At 35.6% G+C, this 21781-nt stretch overlaps 1 protein-coding gene across 5 annotated transcripts in view; it reads right to left on the reverse strand.

Moving 5' to 3' along the window:
• Positions 1–5910: 5910 nt before the first annotated feature.
• Positions 5911–21781, reverse strand: part of LOC124153475 (thyroid adenoma-associated protein homolog) — a 55914-nt gene continuing 40043 nt past the window's right edge. For all 5 annotated transcript variants that reach the window (XM_046526657.1, XM_046526659.1, XM_046526658.1 and 2 more), the window contains 10 exons: positions 21304–21509; positions 20870–21002; positions 18435–18698; positions 18043–18345; positions 17652–17837; positions 16991–17362; positions 16073–16546; positions 10867–11017; positions 7729–8096; positions 5911–6500 (listed from right to left, as the gene is read on the reverse strand). In XM_046526657.1, the coding sequence (XP_046382613.1) occupies positions 6072–6500; positions 7729–8096; positions 10867–11017; positions 16073–16546; positions 16991–17362; positions 17652–17837; positions 18043–18345; positions 18435–18698; positions 20870–21002; positions 21304–21509 (2886 nt within the window). In that variant the 3' untranslated portion in view covers positions 5911–6071. The remainder of the gene's footprint in view (positions 6501–7728; positions 8097–10866; positions 11018–16072; positions 16547–16990; positions 17363–17651; positions 17838–18042; positions 18346–18434; positions 18699–20869; positions 21003–21303; positions 21510–21781) is intronic.

Below are 21781 nucleotides of genomic sequence, written 5' to 3' on the forward strand. Positions count from 1 at the left end.
CATTGGCTAACCCGTCATCAACCGCAGATGAAAAGTGAACATCGGTGAGAGTGTGCGGAAGAGAATGATGACGACGAGCAGGCCGCAAAATAGCCCACGATTAGAAACTACCATCGGCGAGTGACTCGCTCTTATCATAGGTGAGTCTGAAAACGATTTCCCCGGTTTCCAAAGTGATTATCATTCTGTGTGATATGTTGAAATGGAGATGCACTACATCCACGCATTCGGATGGCCCAGCAGCTTGAAAAGGCCCTTCCGTTAACATCGCGTGCACAATCTTCCGGAGCGGTAACCGCTTATCCATCCGCCGGTATCGGACGTGGTTGGGGCAGGGCCCGACGCTCATCTCCTCCCGAGGCTACATGACGGCGAGGAAACCTATAGTTTTCCGAAGACACGACGGAGGATATACATAATTAAATTGGCATTTGGCGAAGACGGCCGACAACTAAGGCCATCGACGCCTTTAGGAAAGGCAGAGTAGATAGAAGCAAATACAATATATATGTATCTATTTCAGTTGTTATCGCACCAAGTGGTTTCGCAGATAGGTACTCCTATTTTATTTAGAAAGAAAGCATGAAATACAATTTTTAGTGAAATGAACCCCCCTTGTGCTTGCCCCCTGAAAAATTCAACTGAAAATAAACGCAAAGAAAACCAAGATAATAGTATGCAGCAGAAGAGAAGAAGTCAAGACTAACATTAAAATCAGTAGCGGATACAGAAAAAACTCAAGGGGGTGCAAAAGATATCTTTAGCTGCCTTTAATTTTGTTGTAATGACAAATAATTAAGTCACAAGCAAGGTTTAAGAAAGTTTTATTTAAAATGATTATACGCATGTACAAGCCAATGCCATCTTGCGAAGTAAAAAGCCACAATTGTGGTTCTGCAATGTTAGGTAATGCGGGCGGACCCGCAAGGGAGGTGCGTGCCCCCTGTGCCCCCCATTTGTATCCACCATTGATTAAAATAGGGAACCAAACACTAGTGAAGGTGGATGAATTCTGTTATTTGGGAAGCAGGATCACAAGCGACGGGAGAAGCAAGAAAGAAATTATCATCCGAATAGCCCAAGCGAAGAGAGCATTCCACCAAAAGAGAGACCTGCTTACAGCAAGTAGCTTAAATATGGAAGTAAGGAAAAAATTTATAAGAACCTACATTTGGAGTATGCTCCTATATGGACAATGACCACAGCAGAGAAAGCAGGGATAGAGGTCTTTAAAATGTTATGCAACAGAAGAATGATGAGGATCAAATGGATCCACCAAATTAAATGAGGAAGTCTGAAGAAGAGTAGGAGAGAAGAGAAGCCTCATGAAAACCTTAATAAGAAGACGGAATAACCTTATAGGCCACATCTTGAGACATGATGGCCTGATGGAGACAATTGTTGAGGGACAAATGGATGGCAAGAATGGAAAAGGAAGACCTTGAACGAAATATATGGAACAGGTAAAGAAGAATGTGAAAGAGAAGAAACATGTGGGTGTGAAAAGATTAGCTGATAGGAGAATTGAGTGGAGAGCACTGCATAAAGGCCTGGTTACACAATACATTAACATGTACGGGTTAATGTCTGAATGTATGAATGCGAGAATGAACGCCAAAATGCACCGTGTAACCACCCAACTTGTGCGAATGCATGAACGGAAAATAGAACCTGTTCTAATTTGGTTCATGCATTTGTACATGTTCCGTTCCGGTCCACAAAAATCATTCACGCAAACGTACATTAACTTGTATGTGTTAATGTACCGTATAACCAGGCCTTAAAACCAATCTTAGGATTGTTGACCAGTGATGATGATGAAAGCACGATGGTGAGAAACTAACATCCATGGGTGTACAGTCATTAAGCTAATAATAACAACCCACTGCTATACACAAGAATAGCATATATTCAAGATGAAACATCCAAAAATCAAGGGGGAAGCCGTTTCTGCTAGTTTTCTCTGCAAATACTCACAAAGTACCATAGATAACTGAGAACTTCAGGCTTGACTTTGTGAAACCTCTCCATATTGGAAATAAAGGAGTAAAACTTTGTCAGGTTCATATTATATTAATATGGGCACGACCCGGGTTTCGTAACGTAGTTACATCTTCAGGTTTTCATCATCTTCACCGGAAGATGTAACTACGTAACGAAACCCGGGTCGTGCCCATAATAATATACATAATAGTGAACCAGACAAAGTTTTATTCCTTTATTTCCAAACACCATAGAGAATGAATATTTTCTTATGCCGTGAAATGATCCTAACACCATTCACCAAACTAGATGCACGAAAGTGCCAAAGTGTAACATTTGCACGGAAGCAAACTCCCCCACTATAGGTAAAACTGTGAAGCTAAGGTATGCACATCTGACATTAACTGATGCCACTGTGAATGAAAATTGTGAATGTGTGATAGCTTCCCATCTGGTTTCCAAGAATCTTTTATTTTTGATGCAATAAAGAAGCAACCGATGTTTAAAGTTTGGGTTGAAATATATGATTACTTTTTGGCTTACTGGTGGAAAGGAATAAGGATAAAACCCCAAATAAAATAGCATATAAATTAAGGAAACAGAATACAAAGGTTAACTTATTTAAAGTCACATCAAAATTTTCAACAACATATTTTTATCATTATTCCAACACTATGCCCTTGAAAAAGTGACCAGCAGTCGGTCGCGAAACGTCGGGGCTATCTCCATCACGACACGCTGCATACACCCGTATGTGACTTATTTTTAATATTTTTATGCAGTTTCCCCCGTAAACCGATGCAAAGAGCCAGTCGGGATATTTCTGTAGTATGAAAATGACCTCTCAACCTCACAAGGAGTGATAGCCTATGATAGCCCATCGGCTCCTAGGAGGAGTATATTGTTGTGCTCACCATAATTTGGGAACAATATACCCATGAAATCAATGTTTGGCAAGTTTACTTGGTGGCATTTATACATAGTAATACAAAAAATACTCATTTGGATTCACAAATTTATTTTAACTCAACCGGTTTCAGCCTTCACAGGTTATCCACCCGAGTATTTTCGAGTGAAAATAAATTTGTGGAATCATCTAAGTATGAATTTATTTTATTACCGTACACTAGAGATTGAAAGTCATGTTGCACCTGGTAGTGCGACTGTAGGGTACAAGAATGGGATAAGGCCCATAGTGAAACTGAAGAGCCTGATGCTTAACACCTCAAATTCATTAAACAGTTGATTTAGATGTATAAATATTTATATTTGAGAGCTCTTTTGCTCTGGTCGAAAGAAACATGGGCAAAAATGTGATGCATAAACAAATTTAAAGAACTTATGTTGATGCAAAAAAAAAAACTGGGAAAATAAGGGATTCTTTCAATTTAAGACCTTCGCATCGGCCATATGCGCATAAAAAGGTGCAAAGCGATAAAATTAGCATTTCAATGCAGTTACAGCTTGATTTTTTTCATTATAAATAGCCCTGAATGAATTTCTACTATCGTAAAATTTATTTCCCTAATAAGAAACATTAAAAATTTTGGTAATACATATATCTCAACAAACAATAACAGTTCGTATGAACTTTTCTAAAGTATTAGACCCATATAGTTTCCTCATTAAATGCCTTCAACCTAACCAATGTATTACCATCCAGGGTTTCTCTGTTAAACATATTAAATTATTGAAGAATGGATTTTCCCAAATCACTTCGTATGTATATCAAAAAGCTCACCCTCCACAGTTCAGATTTTCTCTGTAGCCGTTGCATGGAGTAACGATGAATTGGAAACATCAGTCCAAGGAATTTTATTTGTATGCATTTTATTTTATTAGATGAATTTTTCTTGAAAATATTTACAAAATATAAGAGCTGAAATGAGTAAATCATAAAAAACTGTAAAATGCTATCTTATCAGTATTATATTTATTTATTTTATTTTTACAGAAACCCTCCAGAATCATCCACACCAAGAAAAACTGCTTGTGATGGAAAAAAGAGGTTTGAGATTTCAACTGATCACATCCCAGCTGGGAGACTCGCAAGGCAAAATATTCTGCACTAAGCACCAGGTCCGTCACTGTAGACCAAAATAAATATACGACAACTTCAGTGTTGAATGCCTTCCGCTTGTTGGTGAGGGGTACCCTCTTGGACACCATTATAAAACACACTGTGGAGCATAGGAAACTTCAAGCGCTGATTGGAACTTGTTGAGAGAAGAACTTCTAAAATTTATCGCTATGAAACATGCAAGAGGCATCTCAGGACAGAGGCATTTGCCAGTAAAGAGTTGCTGGGACAAAACGTATGGTTCAAAAATATTCTCTACCACAACGCCTAGGGATCGATTTTGGAACATTACGAAGCATTTAGGCTTTGATTTGAAAGCGACTTGGTAGTCAAAAACTGAGGACAGTTAAATTTTGTTAGGTTTATGAAATTTGGAAACATTTTGTTAATAATTCTCGAGCCTGCTAGGATCCAGGTGAAAGAACAACAGCCGATGAACAGCTCTATCCAATGAAACGCAGGTGCCCTTTTATACAGTATATGCCAAATAAACAGGACAAATTTGGAACCGAGCACTGGGTTTTGACATATGTGAAATCAAAATATGTACTACCTAAATGCATTTCCATATTGTGGCAAAGATGAAGACAGCCCATCAAATCAAGCATTGTGGGAATATGTAGTTACTAGATTGACCGAACCATGCAAAAAATTCTGGAATAAATGTAACTTGAACCATTTTTTTTCATTGATCCCGTTAATTGAAAATTTGAAAAAAAATGAAAAATATCTATTGTAGGGACAATCAGAAAAAACAGGAGTTACTTATCTCCTTCGGTCTTCCCGAATATTAATAATATTGCCCGAATGCGTAATCGTAATCAGTCTGCCTGAATCGTAATGCCCGAATTGTAATACATTCCACAGGAGTGTTCAAAAACAGGCTAGGCCATACTCGCATGCAGTATCTGGCAAAAAAGAACAAGAATGCACTTTTTCTCCGCACTCAGATGTCACTATTGCCAAAACAAATAAAAGATAACCTGAGTCCATCCTATTTTATAAAAAAAACTAAGTGGGAGATGACATAATGGATAGCGAGTGTCGAAAATATTCCAAGCAGCCATCTACACGGAGGTGGCCTGTCTATGTATTTTACAATTATTGGATCTGGCCTCAATAATTAACAGTTGGGTGCTTTACAATGAAACTAAAAAATGAGCCATAGGAAACATATTCAAAAATAGGTGGAAGAAGTTTTGAGAATCTCACTGATGCAACCCTCAACCTCATCATATCAATTCAGTTATGCATCTTCAAATCCAACAGGCACATCCATGGGCACAAATAAGAAAAGGGGCCAAATATCACCGAATCGTGCCAACAAATGCTAAAAAAATTACTGTCTATCTGAGATGTACAACAAAGTACATAATATTTTTTCAAACTTTTACACAAATAGTATAAATCCACTGTGCCTATTGTTAAAACATAAAAGAGAACTTTAGTATATTTTGCGTGTAAATTCATGATTATACCTGTAATTGGTTACAAAATATGACTCAATTCATGATTAAAAAAATAAATGTTATTAATTTTTGACATTGGAAATAATATTAAAAAATGTTAAAAAGTGTTTTCAAATGAACTGATTTCACAATTTATACATTAACACTTAAGATTAAATGAAAATGAAAAAAAAAACCTTGTATTCTAAAAGACACTTTCGGGGTCAAATGACCCCTAGCCATACTTCTGGGTAGCGCCAAACTCCCGTCCTCCTGGTGTTAAAATTTAAAGTTCTTAGAAATTTATAACTTAGTGCATATTTTAGCATTTAAAACTCCTAGTAAGTAATTATTATGTAATTTCTGTAAATTTTAAAATCAAAAGATGAAATTAATAAATTGCAGATTAAAAATCTTCATTTAATTCTCCATAGCTCATATGAAAATATTTAGCACCGAAACTTAAAACAGCCATAAAATTCAACACATTTGAGTCCAATAAAACCACACAATTCATCATCACAATAAATCTCACCACTTTAACCATCTTGATTGATCACTCATTCACAAAGTAAAGCGAATGTAGATAAGATTTTAGAATTAGTCAATCTGTTGAAAAAGCCTTCACTTAATATAAACATTTCATAAGAGTTTTTCTTTGCAGATGTTAATGCTAAACCAACTTTAAATGCTTCTTTTAGAATGGCATCATACCCAGGAGTTAAGAATGGATTTAAATCCATTCCACACATTTTTTCACATGCTTCTATCTTTTCATTAATCCTGGAAATGACCAGCTCTAAGAGATCCAATACTGTGGAGGCCTCAGAACCCTCCAACCCAACTAATGACATAACTGAAGCTGGTATTGGTGAGCAGTCTCTGACCACAGAATCATCTAAAATTTCACTTAGTAACTGAGCACATAATTTTGCCAGGGGCAACCATTCTCCATAGAGATTAGCTTCCCCCTTGTCAAAAACTCGTTCCTGAAACATAAAAAAAAGAGAGGATTGTCAACTTAAATGTAGAGAATAAGAGAAAATAAATGTAGACTGGTAAGAGAAAAGGAGAAAAATAAAGAACATGACAAAATAGGATGAAGCAGTTAATATCACAGAAGTCAAAACATAAAAGTTAAAGTGCAATTCCAAATTCTAAGGCTTAAGGTTCAAATATTTCCAGGAATGTCATAGGGACAAGAACCAATGATAGCCTAGTTTTTAGCTAATGAACTTTTTCCACACTATCTATTGTCTATAAATTTATATTCAAGGTCATAATTCTAAATAATATCAAAGATGCCTCTGCCTGCGCCATTGGGTTTCATCACTTAGAGATGTGACTGAGAGTGAAACAGTTTTAACTGAGTCAAAAACTTGTGTTTATTCTATAGTCCGAGAATCTCACAGAAATTCAATGAAACACCTAATTGGGATATTAAAATTTTCAGCTTCCCTGTCCATGATTAATGATTAATTCAATTTTATCTTTTTTAATTTATTTTATAGTTGAGTGCAACATTCAATACCTGATTAAATTTACAAGATAAGCAATTCAGCCACTCATTTTTTCTCCTTTAACCTCTAATCTTCTAGCCATTCTTTTGCTTGCATGATACATACATATTCGTAATGCTTACTTGCTATGGATGCTAATAAATTGAGCCAAGTAAATTTCAGAATATAAATTAAAACTTCCAATAAATAAACAAGCATAACTAGTAAGAAAAACATGACACAATACCAATCTGAAGCACTGTGACAACTCCTTGATCAGTTTTACAACTCTTCACTTTTAAAAGATCCCAACTCTGTATTCCAAAGAGAAGTTATCTCCATCCTTGAAAAGTTTTACTCATACAAGAGTGTTTCCATTTCAGATATTAGCATCCCAAACCGAAAATTTCATTGAAAATGTAAGAATCAATCACACAAAAAGTGAATTTTAAGATGCTCTGCTATAACCTATTACTTTAAGATATAAATAGGTCATGCATGATTTGAAAACAAAACTATTATGTTAACTGAAAATTTAAAAATATGACAAATCTACTACTTTAAAAGAACAAAGATGAAGTAAATGTCACAAAATTTTAAACATACTACCAAAGAGACACTAATTCTAGCATTGTCAAGACCTACGCTTTGAATAAAACCCTAGTTGCAAGAGAAAAATTAGTAATAATACAATTCAAATGAAGATTAACTCAATTACCTCATTCATGCTATCATCTCCTTCTTCACAGCCCTCATCCCTTAAAATTAGGACCAGCAATGTAATGACACATTCATATTTGTTTAATGAACCAAAAACTCTACAAAAATGAGAAATCACGAGCTCTTTCAATCTTTCTGGACTGATATCAAGATACTGATCTTGAATGGGCATTTCAGGACTTTCAAAACATCTTTCTACAGTGCTACTTCTTCTGCTACTTTTCTCTTCATCACCATGCAAACATTTCTGATGAGCTTCGGAAAAATCAAAACTCTCAGATATTTTGGCAGCAGTTTCTCTGACATATCTACTGTGGTCTCCCAATAAATCCAATAGCACGACCAAAGCTCTGCAGTGATCCCAAGCTGAAAAATAGACCAAAAATAAAATATTACGCCATCCTGCTATATGTTAACCACTAGATTAATGTTTATCTATACTTAGAAAAATGTTTACTTTAAATTAGTTTAATAATTTTTGTATTCTTGCAAAGGAGTTAAGAGAGGGCAAATGTAAATGCATGGCTACAGGTCCCAAACGTGACAGGAGTTTGAGTTGTATTTAGCCTACTGTAAAAACGCCCTTCTCTTCTGGAAAATATTTAATACTCCCCAAACACAGATCACAACCCCTCCCCCCCTACCAAATTTGATGCTGATATCCAAATTGACAAGCCTTCCCAAAAATATCCAACAATGCACGTCAGACTAAATTACAATTTGAGCAATGGAAGGGGAAACGCATATATGTAAATGAGTGATTGAAAAAATGTAGCTCTGATCTCCCCCTGATTACTACACAATTCCAAAATTTTGTATCAGTTTAAATTAAATTTAACGTTTTGTACAGAGAGCGAGAATTCTCGTCATTTTTTTTTCCGAATGTTCCGAACAGATGACAAAGATTCTCGTCATTTAGGTTGATGCACCTAAATGACGAGAATCTTTGTCATCCGTCCGGAACGTTCGGGAAAAAAATAACGAGAATTCTCGCCATCAATATGTATTTGCTTGCGATACGCTTTATAATTGTTTAGGTTGATGTGCTTAAATGACGAGAATCTTCATCATCCGTCCGGAACGTTCGGGAAAAAAATGACGAGAATTCTCGCCATCCGTACGCAACGTGTTAACATATTTACTCGTGTATCCCGCGCACCCCCAATTTTTGGGCCCGCTCTCGGGGAAAAAAACTTCTAAGCACTTTTAGCGGTCTAATATAATTTTGAGGATTTGTGTAAGCCGAGCACACCACTTTTTTCACCAGCATTTCTGGAAAAAAGGTGCGTGGCTTCCACGAGTAAATACGGTAATGATCTGTCTTCCCCCGAGTGCCCAAGGGCAATAAAAATTTGTCATGGTTCCCCCCTTTCTCCACTCATATTCCTCTAACACACTAGACTCCGTTCATTTTATCATTGCGGGTGAGCTGGCATGGCTAAAGCGAGTGGGGGAGAGGGGAGGTAAGTTTCGCAACACGTGACTTTCCCTTTGCCAATCAGCAGACAGCAGGCATGGCCCGGAGATTCAGAAATTCAGTCGCTCTCAGACCTCCGTCATGTCAACATCGTGAATCTGCTCATGGACCAGTGCCGCCAAACCTCACGCATTCTCCGTGTATGTTTTAAAGCATGCCTTTAACAACGATCCTGCATTCAGCATGGCAGCTGACAATGTCGTGAGCTTCTGGGAAGTGATTATCCTCAACAATGAATAATCACAATGAACTACATACCAAGTATTCTACTTTAAATTCAACTGCAGAGGACAAAGTATTGTGTCGTCACAATCCTTTTTGACATCGAAACAGCTTTCATAAAACGTAAATGATTTTCAAAAAGATAGTATCATCTTTCACCAAATTAAATAAATAGTTTCAACAAACAATTATTGTCTGTTTACTTTAAATTCATTACAAGCAGAATATAGCAGTTGGAATTACATACTAAAATAATTATTTTGGTAGGGCAACACTACATGGATACCCTAGATATGAAACATACAGTTCAAGATTAGAGCAGGTTTTGTAACATTTACTACTTAAAAGCAGCACAAAACAGAATAATTCAAACTTTCACAGCAGCAAATCAGTGGTGGCTCATGGCCTTTCAAGGAGGTCTGACAGGTTCACTTAAAGGTATGTACAATATTCTGCAACCCCCTCTCCCTCTCTCCAACACATTATTAACAAAAACAGTTATATATGTAGTATATACAATTTATAATTTTAGTCTGGAATGTACCACAGTCTATTGAGGAAATTTCAACTGATGCAATATCATGAGGGCACTATCTAATGAGGATTATATACTTATATAACTTTATCCTTCCCTACACTCCCAAAACTGCACACCAAATAGAAAGATATAATTTATTCCAATGATTAGGAACAGTGGAACAACTCGCATGGATGAAATACCTAGAAAAATATGTTCAGTTATTACGGCAGATCTCATTCAAAGTTTGTAGTCAACAGCACCTTTAGACATCAAAGTCTAATTGGAGATTAGGTTTGTCTCTTTGAATGAGATCCTTATTATCATTGCCCTCCCATCCTATCAATTGGGATTCCTAGTCAACAACAAACTACAACACAGTTGGCAACTAGAGGTAGCAGATTTTACGGAGAAAGTACACAAATTTTTAAACGTGGACAACAGAAGGATGGAAATGGGTCGCCAGAACACAGACAGTGATAACTGGATATGAGGAAAGTGTACAAAAGTTCACTGCAAAAGGGAAGGGCTATCAAACGCAAGTGGTAGCTATGGCAAATGACAATCTTTTATGGCTTCATGGTATCGTCTCCCTTATTTACTCCCTCTCATCACACTCTTAAGTTGCCAAAGCTCACCTAAAAGGCGACTCAAAAAGTTGGTGATTGACAGACAGGTCAATGTCCCACGAGAGATATAAGTTATCTATTTCTATAAAACTATGAGAACATTTTAAAACTATAACATTACATAAATCGATGGGTGAATTTTTCAAATGATATGAAAATAGATTTTCTTATATTTACTCTCAAACAATAGATGAAGTGGCACTTCACTTATATTTTATGGTGAGCCGCCACCACAGCAGTTGATCACATAAACAGCAAATAAATGCATATTTTCATAGGAATAGAACATACCTGGGACATTAAATGCTTTTTCATACAAAAGTTGGTGATTCTTCACCATGGCTTCAGCAACAACCATTCTGCTTCGCTCACTTTTATCAGCTGAAGAGAATTCAATGAGCAAATCACAATAAACAGTTCCTGTTTTAGAAGTTAAACACACCTGAAAATAGTAGATATGCCTTAGCCATGAAAATAAGCAATTAATCATTGAAATTACAACATTAACAATGAAATCCCTGACATCTAAAAGAACACAAGTTTGCTGCAAAAGGGAAGGGTTATCAAAAGCAAGTCACCCAGCAAGCAGTGGCATGGTAAGGGAGGGGTCCAGACCCTCCCCCCCCAAATATAAAAACACAATTATTTTCCTTCATCAAAGAAAACAAGAAAAATTCATGAATTTTTATAATATTTCTTAAGCAAATGACCCTTTTTCAATAATGAAAAGTGTCAAAATTAATTCAAAACCCCCCTGGTTTTGGCCCCCACCCCCCGAAAGAATTTCCATGCTACACCACTGCCAGCAACGGGTCGTGTCTCTCCTATTTACTCTCTCTCTCTCTCACCACACTTTTAAGTAGCCAAATCTCACTTACAAGGTGACACAAAAAGTTGGAAATAAAAAACACAAAATTAGATGATTAGTTCTTCCTGAGAGAAGACTGAAACACAAAATATGTATTTCATTAAGTTTCATCATCAAAGTGAGGTTGGCTTTAATGAGTATTTTATAAATTGTGCTAACTATGGCCAATATGTATCTAAATTGACAAGCCTTCCCAAAAAATCAAACTATGCATGTCAGACTAAATTACAATTTGAGCAATGGAAGGGGAAGCGCAAATAAATGAGTGATTGAAAAAATGTAGAAATCATTATTGATAATTTTCCAAGAATATTATTACTCATAATTTACAATAATTAACATATTATCTCAAAACACGAGAGAGGTAGAGAAGATACAAGAAACATGCACAGATATTAGTTAGATGAGCCATAAACTTTTTATGACTAGCCTCAAAAACATTTATAAATGGCTCTTAGATATCAAAAAGCCTATAACAACCAACAAAATTTGTGAAAATGCTGAAGGATGAAAGTCTATCCTTGTAATGTTCACATATAATGCACTTATATTTTGAAGCATCACCAAGCTTACAATCGACTTCATCAGAAAAATTACATCAATATGCATAATAAAGCTAAAAGTGTATCCTGTTTGTTCGCGCAAATTATTCTCAGTCAGACAATGTTACCCTCAATGGACGCTTCTGATGGCAAACTCCCTATTAAAGAATGGATAGCTAAAAATGTATATATATTTTTTGGTTGAAGTAAATTGTTGAAAGCGATGATGGTCAACTTAAAATATTCGAGATACAAACTTTTTTTCAACCGTTAAGATAAAATCCACCCACTCTAATTAGAAACTAAAATAAATTCATTTGGGATGACTAGTAAGCAAAATATGACTGTAAGCAATAATTATGCAAAGATAACCTAACTCTACCTTAATTTACCTCAGTTATGCTGGCATGCTAAAAATACAGATGGCATTCAATATCAATAATTTGGTTCAATAAAACCTAAATATAGTGTTACTTTTGATTCACAAAAACATGGGAATAATCAACACTTAATTTTTTCCCATCGTAGTGTTCCAAAAAAAGGGGGTTGTTAGAATAGGGAAATTGCATACTTTTTATAAACAGTATGCTGATATACTACAGTAAACACTTAGTACAGCAATATACTTTTTTCCGCTTAAAATTCAGTTTATACCCTAGAAAATGACTCCCAAAAGTCGCCCGAGTTTCGCGGGCTAAAAAATACCGCCCCCACTAATCTTTGGCTGTGACGTCATAGTTCAGTACGAGTCCAAGATCCAAGCCCAGTAACTGCAGGTTTGGAAGAGCCACGTTGCGTTTAAAGGAGAACATGGGTGAAATAAGGAAAACATACAAGTGGTGCATTGTTCCTCTGTGCAATAACACCCCAGAAAATAATTTCGTCTGCATTCCCACGGAGGAAATTAGAAGAAAAGCCTCGATGCATGCCGTCTGTCGGGATGAGCGTTTCGGAAAAATAAGAGTATGATAAACCCGTGTGCTATTTGAGCGAAGATAACTTTAATATTAATAATATTTCCATATTTCATTGACAGAATAACTTGAAACATAGATTATTCGATAATTCGGCCGCCGTAGAATAAAAACTCAACTTCCGAACAAAAATCGAGATAGGTGTTTCTCGATGGTTACGATCGTTACGATGGACTCAAATTATTAAGGCACTTGTCAAATTTCAGTTACGGAAGGACATAGAAAATTCCATGATGTTTAAAATCAAGGGAGGAAATATGAAAATATAGAGCAACGTTGATCCTCATGCATTCGAGTGCCAGCCAAGAAGACAGCGTTTTCTTCTACTGTCGGCGTCAAAATGATGTGCCGCTGTACTTGGAAATTTATATCCTGGCTTCACTACATGCTATAATAATGAACTATACGTCATTTTAAAGGAAATTTTATCCTAAATTCTGATTTATTTTATTACAAAAAAATTGAAAAATGTAGACACGGTCAGTGCAATAAATGACTCCGCGCACCGAAAAATTAGCCGTTTTGTCAACTTCATGAACTTTGCAACTCAACCTAAGGAAAACTACTACGTTTACAGCATTAATCTTCCACATTAATTTACACTCATCAGTGCGGATTAATAAAATGGCTTTTGGGTATTTTTCGAACTTATATTTTGTTATAAATTAATGAAAATATTTTAACATTATCTTGTCCCATGGTTTACCCCGAAAGATAAAGGAAGTTGTAGATGGAAAAAGAATGGAATCCAGAGGTGGTCACAAAAAATGAATCGCAGCATTCTTTGATTTTATTCTACGCCGTTGCTTGCTTTTCAAAAAAAAAGTTGAGTCACAAGAGGAATGTTCCGCTGCCTTTGATTTGGAAACTATGGAGATAAGAATGGACATGTGTGGATCAGCAATTTCCATTTAGTTGGTTGTCAGGATAAACCAAGGATCCATTTAAAGGTTGTCAGGCCATCGTATAAAGATAGGACTGATGTGCACCACAGGGGAAATGGTGTGTTTGAGGGAAAGTCAAACCCAAAGTTGCCCAAAGAATGCGCAGTTTTATGTTGCTCTTTCCCCAGTTAAAACCAAATAGAAATTGGATTGGGATGATATTTTCACCACGGGTTCCAGTGATAGTGAGAGTGCAGGTGATCACGGTCATCGTCGAAAGTCATCCCTCTAGGATTTCCGATATGGAATTTTTAAGTGACAACCGATCGCAATGACGATGAGCTCGCCTTTAGCGTAGGTTTCAGATATATCGTTAGAAAAGCTCCCAAAATGTATTAAAGACTCTGTTTGGAAAACATGCAGATTTTAATGCTAATTTAGGAAGTATTTCATTTCAAAAGTAACTTATTAACACCTGAAGGCGTTGTGTTTATTATATTGATCGAAGTGCGATTGACCGATTCTTTCTGCAGAATAGGAAGTGGCTTCGGGGTTTTTAGTCACAAGATGGTAGATTGTGTTGGAAGTTCGTCTATATTATCGCTACTTAATTGAAACATTGATAGTCTGGCTTCCTCAGAGCTTCCTGTCGCCCTCCAGGCAAGGTATTTTTAAGTTGAAAGTATCATCGACAGCTTCGAGGTGGAAATAAGTTCACCATAAGACTCTACCGGACTGCCAAAAGAATACACATTTCACATGAGTATACGCTTTCGGCAATATTATACGCAAGTCTCACTTTGTTATGAACTATAAAACATTACAGATGCACATCAGCTACCTTTCCATTTCTCGGCATCGACTTTCCGAGCCGACGAAGTCTACAGTTTCACTAAAATACCCTGTTATCATGATGGAATCAGTAACAGGAAGCTTGCTAGGATCAGCGTAAGAATAACCATATGCCTTCATCTTTACGCAATCTATCGCTTTCAATGGAGGAGAAATAGATCAAATAATAGCCCTGAAGTCACAATGAACAACTCCGATACGTCTGCACTTCAGTAAATGAATCATAACCACGCCGTCGCATGTATTCAATTATGCAACCCGTGCCGCCGTGCCTCGTACTGAACTATGACGTCACTTTTCTACCAGCCAATCATCGGGCGTTTTCGCTTCTCACTTGAATTTGAAAATTTTCGTGAACTTTGATGCATTAAATATCGCAAACCACGTCATAAAATAATAAAAAAACTTTCACCGAGGTATGCAAACATATATTTTTATATAATTTTGGGGCTATTGATTATATCTGAAATATATGCAAGTTCCCTATTGTGTTCATCTTACTAATTAATAATTACAAATATCTTAATAATTACTTTTGTGTTGAAATTGGACGCATGCATTTTTCAATTTTTAATGGAAAAAATTACAACTTGAGACCACTGTATTTTACACCAGATAAGGAGATAGTGTTTTCATAAGTAAATATTAAACGTACACTGTAGTGGTCCAAGAGATCCAATTCACCACTTGCACAGCAATAATTTACATTACTACCATAGTGTTAAAAGTAAAAAATCAAAAATATTTAAGTCTACGAACAATAATAACTTTAAATCAGAGTTCACTCCCTTCCATAGGTATATAATTCCAGCAAGCATTATTGTTATCATTATTTTATACGCTCTAAAAATAATAATAATAATAATATTTTATTGGTCGGAACACCTCACAGTGTCAAGAGTCACTACATCTAGGCTAACATGTATTTCATGCAAAATTATAAAGAATTATTCAATATGAACAGCAAATACATTGCCCACTCAGTTTATATGACCCTAATGTTGTTGCTGTTATATTTTAGTTGATTTTGTTAAATTTTAAATGAGTGATATTTGAGATGTTTTTTACCTCGTTTGCTTAAGCAGAAATTTCATTTTTTCACACTGCAAAGTCATGATTAATAAAAAATCAACAATATTTCATTAGATAAACTTGACAATTACTTCATTATTCAAATATAATTGGTGAATCTTTAAGAGTCATAATAATATACTTTCATTTCCACCAATGGTGAGGAGCTAGGTTACCTAACGGATAGGAAGGAGGGTGCTGCATTACAGTCACACATTCTGGTAGACAAAGGCAGTGATAATGGCCAGGTTATAAAAAATGTGGAAGTGGCATATGGAGATATGTATAGTATAACAATAAACTTACCTCAAGATCACTCCCTACCACTTTATGAACCAATGCTGAAAGACAAAATAGAGCTGAACGTCCCACATTTTCTGGCTGTGACTGGCAGAGGTCCACCAAATATGAGAAAGGGTTTATTTCAATAACACCCGAATCTGGCATAACTTTTTTCCACTCAACACTCAATGATGATATGGCTAGATAGCCAACAACTTTCAGAGCCTTTTGCAAGAGATGAGAATGAGTGTTGTGCAATAAAAATTTCACAGTAGAAAAAGCTAAACTTCTATCCTTGAGGAAGTATGTTTTATGTTTTTGTACTTTATCTATCCAGGCATTTGTCCTAGGCCACTCAAACAATGGAAGACCATCCTCCTCTTCATCACATTCAGAACTTTCTTCTCCAAAAATAGAGTTTATGAAACTTAAAGTCACTGTTACACATGGAACCTGGCCAGAATTATCTAACAGGGAACATAACATTTTTACCACCATCTGAAAGAAAATGGGTCGCACTATTAAGACAGAAATAATAAACCCTGAAACAAGAAAAAAAAATCGAAAATTCCAAGCTGCACAATTTGTTGCATAGCGTTAAAAAAAATTTAAGTGGTCTTTTTAGATAAAAATTAAGCAGGTGTAATAAAAAAAGTTTAAATGTGGCTACAGTAACCACAAGCAGGGATGGATATAACATATATATCATCCAATAAATAAATAATAATTTCGTCTTTATTTTTCAAGTGAATTTTGGACAACATTGTCCTCTCTTACAATTAACTTGATTGACAATCACATCCAATCAAGTTAGTGAAAGGAACTCCCAACTATTATGCCCATTTGGCAACGTATGAATTATGCTATGTCACAAGATTATCAATAAAATGGCTTAAAAGGTCAGCCAGAATCATGCTAAGAACGTAAAATAATATCTTGTACCTCAGGAGAATAATCTGCAATTACTGCTATTTCCAGGAGAATTTGGGTGGATCTCTGAATCCAAGTTGAGGCTGCTAATTCAGGCTGGCATTTTGACATTTCTGTTGAGAAATTAAAATTTTTGATGTGCACATCCAGAACACCACGTATTTTGTCCCACAAATCTCTGGGAAAAGATGAACCAACTGCAGACGAGGAAATGAAGAGGAGATATCGAAGAACTCGAACATAGGCCTCTTTAACTATATTGTGATATTTTGATCCTCCGCTTAAAATTTTCATAGTACCACTAATCCAAGGTTCTACTTTTTTACTCAGAACTTCAGCATTTTCCTTTTGAGGATATGGTACTTCCAAAAGCAGCATCGATATCTGTGGATGAATGATAAAAATTTTTAGCAATCCAGAAAAAACTATGACTACAATATATTTCCTATCATGTACAACAATTTGGATTTTCATGTAGCTTGAAATAGATGGTGAGCCAAAATGCAGCATCTTGGAGTTTACAGGGCACATATTGATCAATCAGATAATTTGGGTTTGGCAGGGAAAATGTTGCAAAGTAATGTTAAGAAAAAATGTCAAGTCTCTGATCAATTTTTCATGCAATTAAAAAACAGCTACATATTTTATAATTAGGTAACTAAGCTTTGTGTACCTCCATAAGGATTCCATGAGATAAATTCTGCTCCTCACTCCTCATTACATCATCAAAAGCTTCATCTAAATGACTAATGTATCCAGTTGAAGTAATCAAGGGAACCGTAGCCCTTGCAGCAAGCTCACGAATTTTATATATATTGCTTTTTAAGCAATATCTTAAAGGTGGAATAAATGCAGAAAGCTAAGAAATAGAGAAAAATCAACATTAATAAATGGACTCATGAGCAGTATGTAGGTATATTCTGGATATTTAATTTCAATACAATTTGCTTAAGTGTATATGAAGAAATTCTTAGAGACATTAATACCGTTGGTGTAAGACTACATAGTTAATTATGTGTGACTTCACAAATGCCTAATGAAGCCTAGCTTTGGCACCAACTCACCTGCATATTGGAGTCAGTTCCTTCCAATGACGATGGATAAAGTCGAGAGAGTAAAACAAGCAAGGGAAATAGACTACGGTGGAGGCATAGTGCTGGATGTGAGGTATGGGAGGCACCTTTTACAGGGGAAGCCATTGTGGCCAACTTTAATTCTTCTAAAATGAAATCATATAAAAGAGGATAGCGCTCAAAGAACACACGGCCAGTCATTCTATTTCTTCTGTGCATATCATCATGAGAGTGCTTCACACCAAATATTCTGATCACTAAGGCACCAAACAACAATGTAGCTGAATTTCGCTCCTGCAAAAAAAAAACAAAATTGCTGATATTCCTTGTTCAAAAACATACCTTAAACTACATCACATATATATGTAAAGATAATTACGCACAGCCCATGTGTGTCCTTTGAAGCCTTTGATGGAAGCCATGACTCCCCGAGCCACATATGGAGTAACAAACTCTCCTAGCAATGTGTGACGAAATAAAGCCCTTAATATGTTCATTGCATGCGTACGTGACTCAATTTCATTCTCTTTTTCACTTGTCTCATCATCATTTTCATTTCCTCTTCTTTCCAGCAGACCTAAAAGGATGTCCATTGCTTCTTTTAAGGCCGTAGGCTGTCTTACATCAATCTGAGTAGTCACCAAAGCCTAAAAAATTATAAGTATGTATTACATGAGCCATTATGTCTGGTTTCACAAAAGAAATATGACTTAACTGGAGCATCGATAACAAATTTCTAAAGAATGTTTCAATGAGAACATACTGCATGTGAATGTTTCATTCAAGTGAATATGAGCCTAAACTTGCACAAAGCAACAACTAATAAATTAACCATTCCAGTAATTAACCCTTTCCAGACGGTGGAGTTCTCGTCTTAGCATGACTGCTGTACTGAGCCCCGAGAGATTCTTCCCCCCCCCCCCCCATACAGAGCATTATTGCAGGACATTTGTTAAGAAGGGTGTCACAGATAATCACACACTCTCAGCACCAACCTTTTTCAATCCTTCCTAGCGGGGACTCCACATTATCTCGGACTCCAAGGGTACTTGGGCTCCCTCCTTTTGGGGTTTATAACCCTACCAACGGCATTGGTTCGCGGTCAATCACGCTTTGTTTATATGAATTAGCTATATGGATAATTGTTGCTTGAACATAAATTGCAGACTTCAAATTGAATACCTCGTTTTATTCTGAGAATTGTCAAATTTAAAATGAAGCTCTACCGCCAATATTAACGCATTTAATGTAGCAACAATTTCCATGTTAATGTTTATACTGAAATCGAGATATAAGTTAATATTTATCATAGAATTTTGTTTAAAAATTGTAAATGCTGCTCAAAAGACAAATAATTCAATTCTTAGTTTATATTTTTTGAGAAAGGAACAAATATTTATTCTGCAAAATGACTGGATAAACAATTGTATGACCGCAGTCCCTTACCGCTAAGAGGGGTAATATAAAACAAGGGATACGGTACCTGCTCCCGAATTTCGAGGGTAAAGCCTAAGTCCCACTTTGTTGGGTCCCGAATCAAAGCTTCACGAACCCATGACCATTTTAAAAGGGAGAAAGCAAAGAAACAAATTTTCGGCATTCGAACTCTAGCGTAGGAAAATCTCAGACGAAAATTTGCGACTTTCGTCTCCCGGATCAAGACATATATTTTCGTCTTCAACTTCCAGACATATATTTTCGTCTTTAGTAGGGAAAAGGTTACATAATAGCAAGTTTTTCATCCTTGATGTATATTTATTTAGAGGAATGTAGGCATTGTGTCTGAAAATATCCAGCAATTTCTAGCAAAAAATATATTACTTTATAAGCAATACCAGTCACTTTAACCCTTTAACTGCACAAATAAGCTGAAATAGAGCTCCCTGTAGGCGCAAAAAAAATGATAATATTTTTTATTTTTGCATAATTTTATTAATTATAACTTTTTACTTAAGGAAAAAATGTTTCAAAAATATTTCATTGTCTTATTTTCTGCTGATTTTACTTCAAATGATGAACTTTAGGACATGTATTACAATTATGCGAAAAATAATTTCAAAATATGTATATAGATAAATAAAAATCGTCAATAGACGATGGGAGCAGTGTGCTAAGGCGATCGCTTATAGGTGATGGGAGCAGGTTAAGGGATAAAGGGTGACAGCACCACATTACCGAAATTGGTTACATGAATTGAATCATAAATCTATTGATCGATAGGATTTGATCACACCTTCAAATTAACTATTTAACTATTTCTACTTAGAACCAAAATATCCTGAAAAATTTTATTCCTAGCAAACATTGTAGCTCATTAAGCAATTTTTTCTTTAAGTTTTATTGACTATAAGTAACCAAAAGTCTCCACTCAAAGGGCATTTAATCTCTAGTCTAATCCTTTTATTGTCAAATTCAACTGCAAAAATATCATAAACTAATAAAAAATATTATTTCCTTCATTATAATCTTAACTAAATTTTCCTTTTATCTCAAGAATTTTTAAAATGAAACTTTCTTGTTAATGACCTGAGTACTCTTGTTAATGACATGAATATTTTATCTTTGGTAAACAATTGATTATCTGCCACAGATACACAAAGCAAATTCGAAAAATTGCTGTCACATTGGAATGATTCATTAAATTAATAAAATAAAGATCTTAGCTACTCATATCAGATGGCTACCAGCATCAAAAAATTAACAGTTTTTTAATCCAAACTCCAACACTAGATGTCTTTCACTCAAAACCTTAATGTTGCCAAGCAAAAAAATTAAGTGCCTTCAACCGAACATGACCACCAGATTATTGAGTCATTACCTGAACAATAAATGGTACTCCAGCACTTCTTCTGGTAGCACATAATTTACTTGATTCTTTTCCTTTAGTAATTGCACCAAGAATTCCCTTCAACCATGTTTTTGGAAGAGCACTTAGAATTCCGCTGGGGTGCCTAAAATTAGATAAATATTTAACAATGCATAAATTAAATGGACAAAAAACCACAAAACACTATTTTTGCATCAATAACCTACAAAATAAATAATTAAATAAATAAAGATGCATACTCTCATACTATAGACAGAACTTGATAGAGTATCAGAGAATTCTACGAAAAAAATTAGTGCTCTCCCTCAGAAGACTGATGAAATAATTGGAGATCAATGGATGGGTTTAAGCAGCGATTTGATATCATTAGAAAATATGTTGAAAGAACATGAGGAGTGGAGTGGACTGGCAAGATAGCAACTTACCTCCATAGTTTCTTGCAGAGCTGACAGAATCCAACATAAGCTTGCTCAAAGGCCCCTCTATGCTTAGTTTCAGACAACAGTTTGGTAAAATGCTCACCGATTCTTAATACCAGTTCTTCACTGAGTAAGTGACATTCATCATTATCTCCAGGTACTTCTTTCTGAATTGGAGCATGAAAAGATATTTCTCCAAGGAAAAGTGATACCTAAATCATAAGATAAAAAAAGGCTGATCAGAGTACACATTTGGTAAAACTGCCTAAGGTCTAAAAAAATTTTAATTAGCAATAAAAAACCTACCAACCACTTTACCTTCAGAATATTTTACACGAGAGAATTCCATCATGTGTGAAATAAAAACGAGTGGAGTAGCTGCACCAGATAATAAAAAATGTGGTGTCCTTACCATCCACATCAAAGCTCTACATCCATTAAAGAAAACTTTAACAGGCCTATAGTGAAATGTGAGTCACTTTAC

This window comes from Ischnura elegans, chromosome 2 (assembly GCF_921293095.1).
Source record: "Ischnura elegans chromosome 2, ioIscEleg1.1, whole genome shotgun sequence".
Lineage (NCBI taxonomy): Eukaryota > Metazoa > Arthropoda > Insecta > Odonata > Coenagrionidae > Ischnura > Ischnura elegans.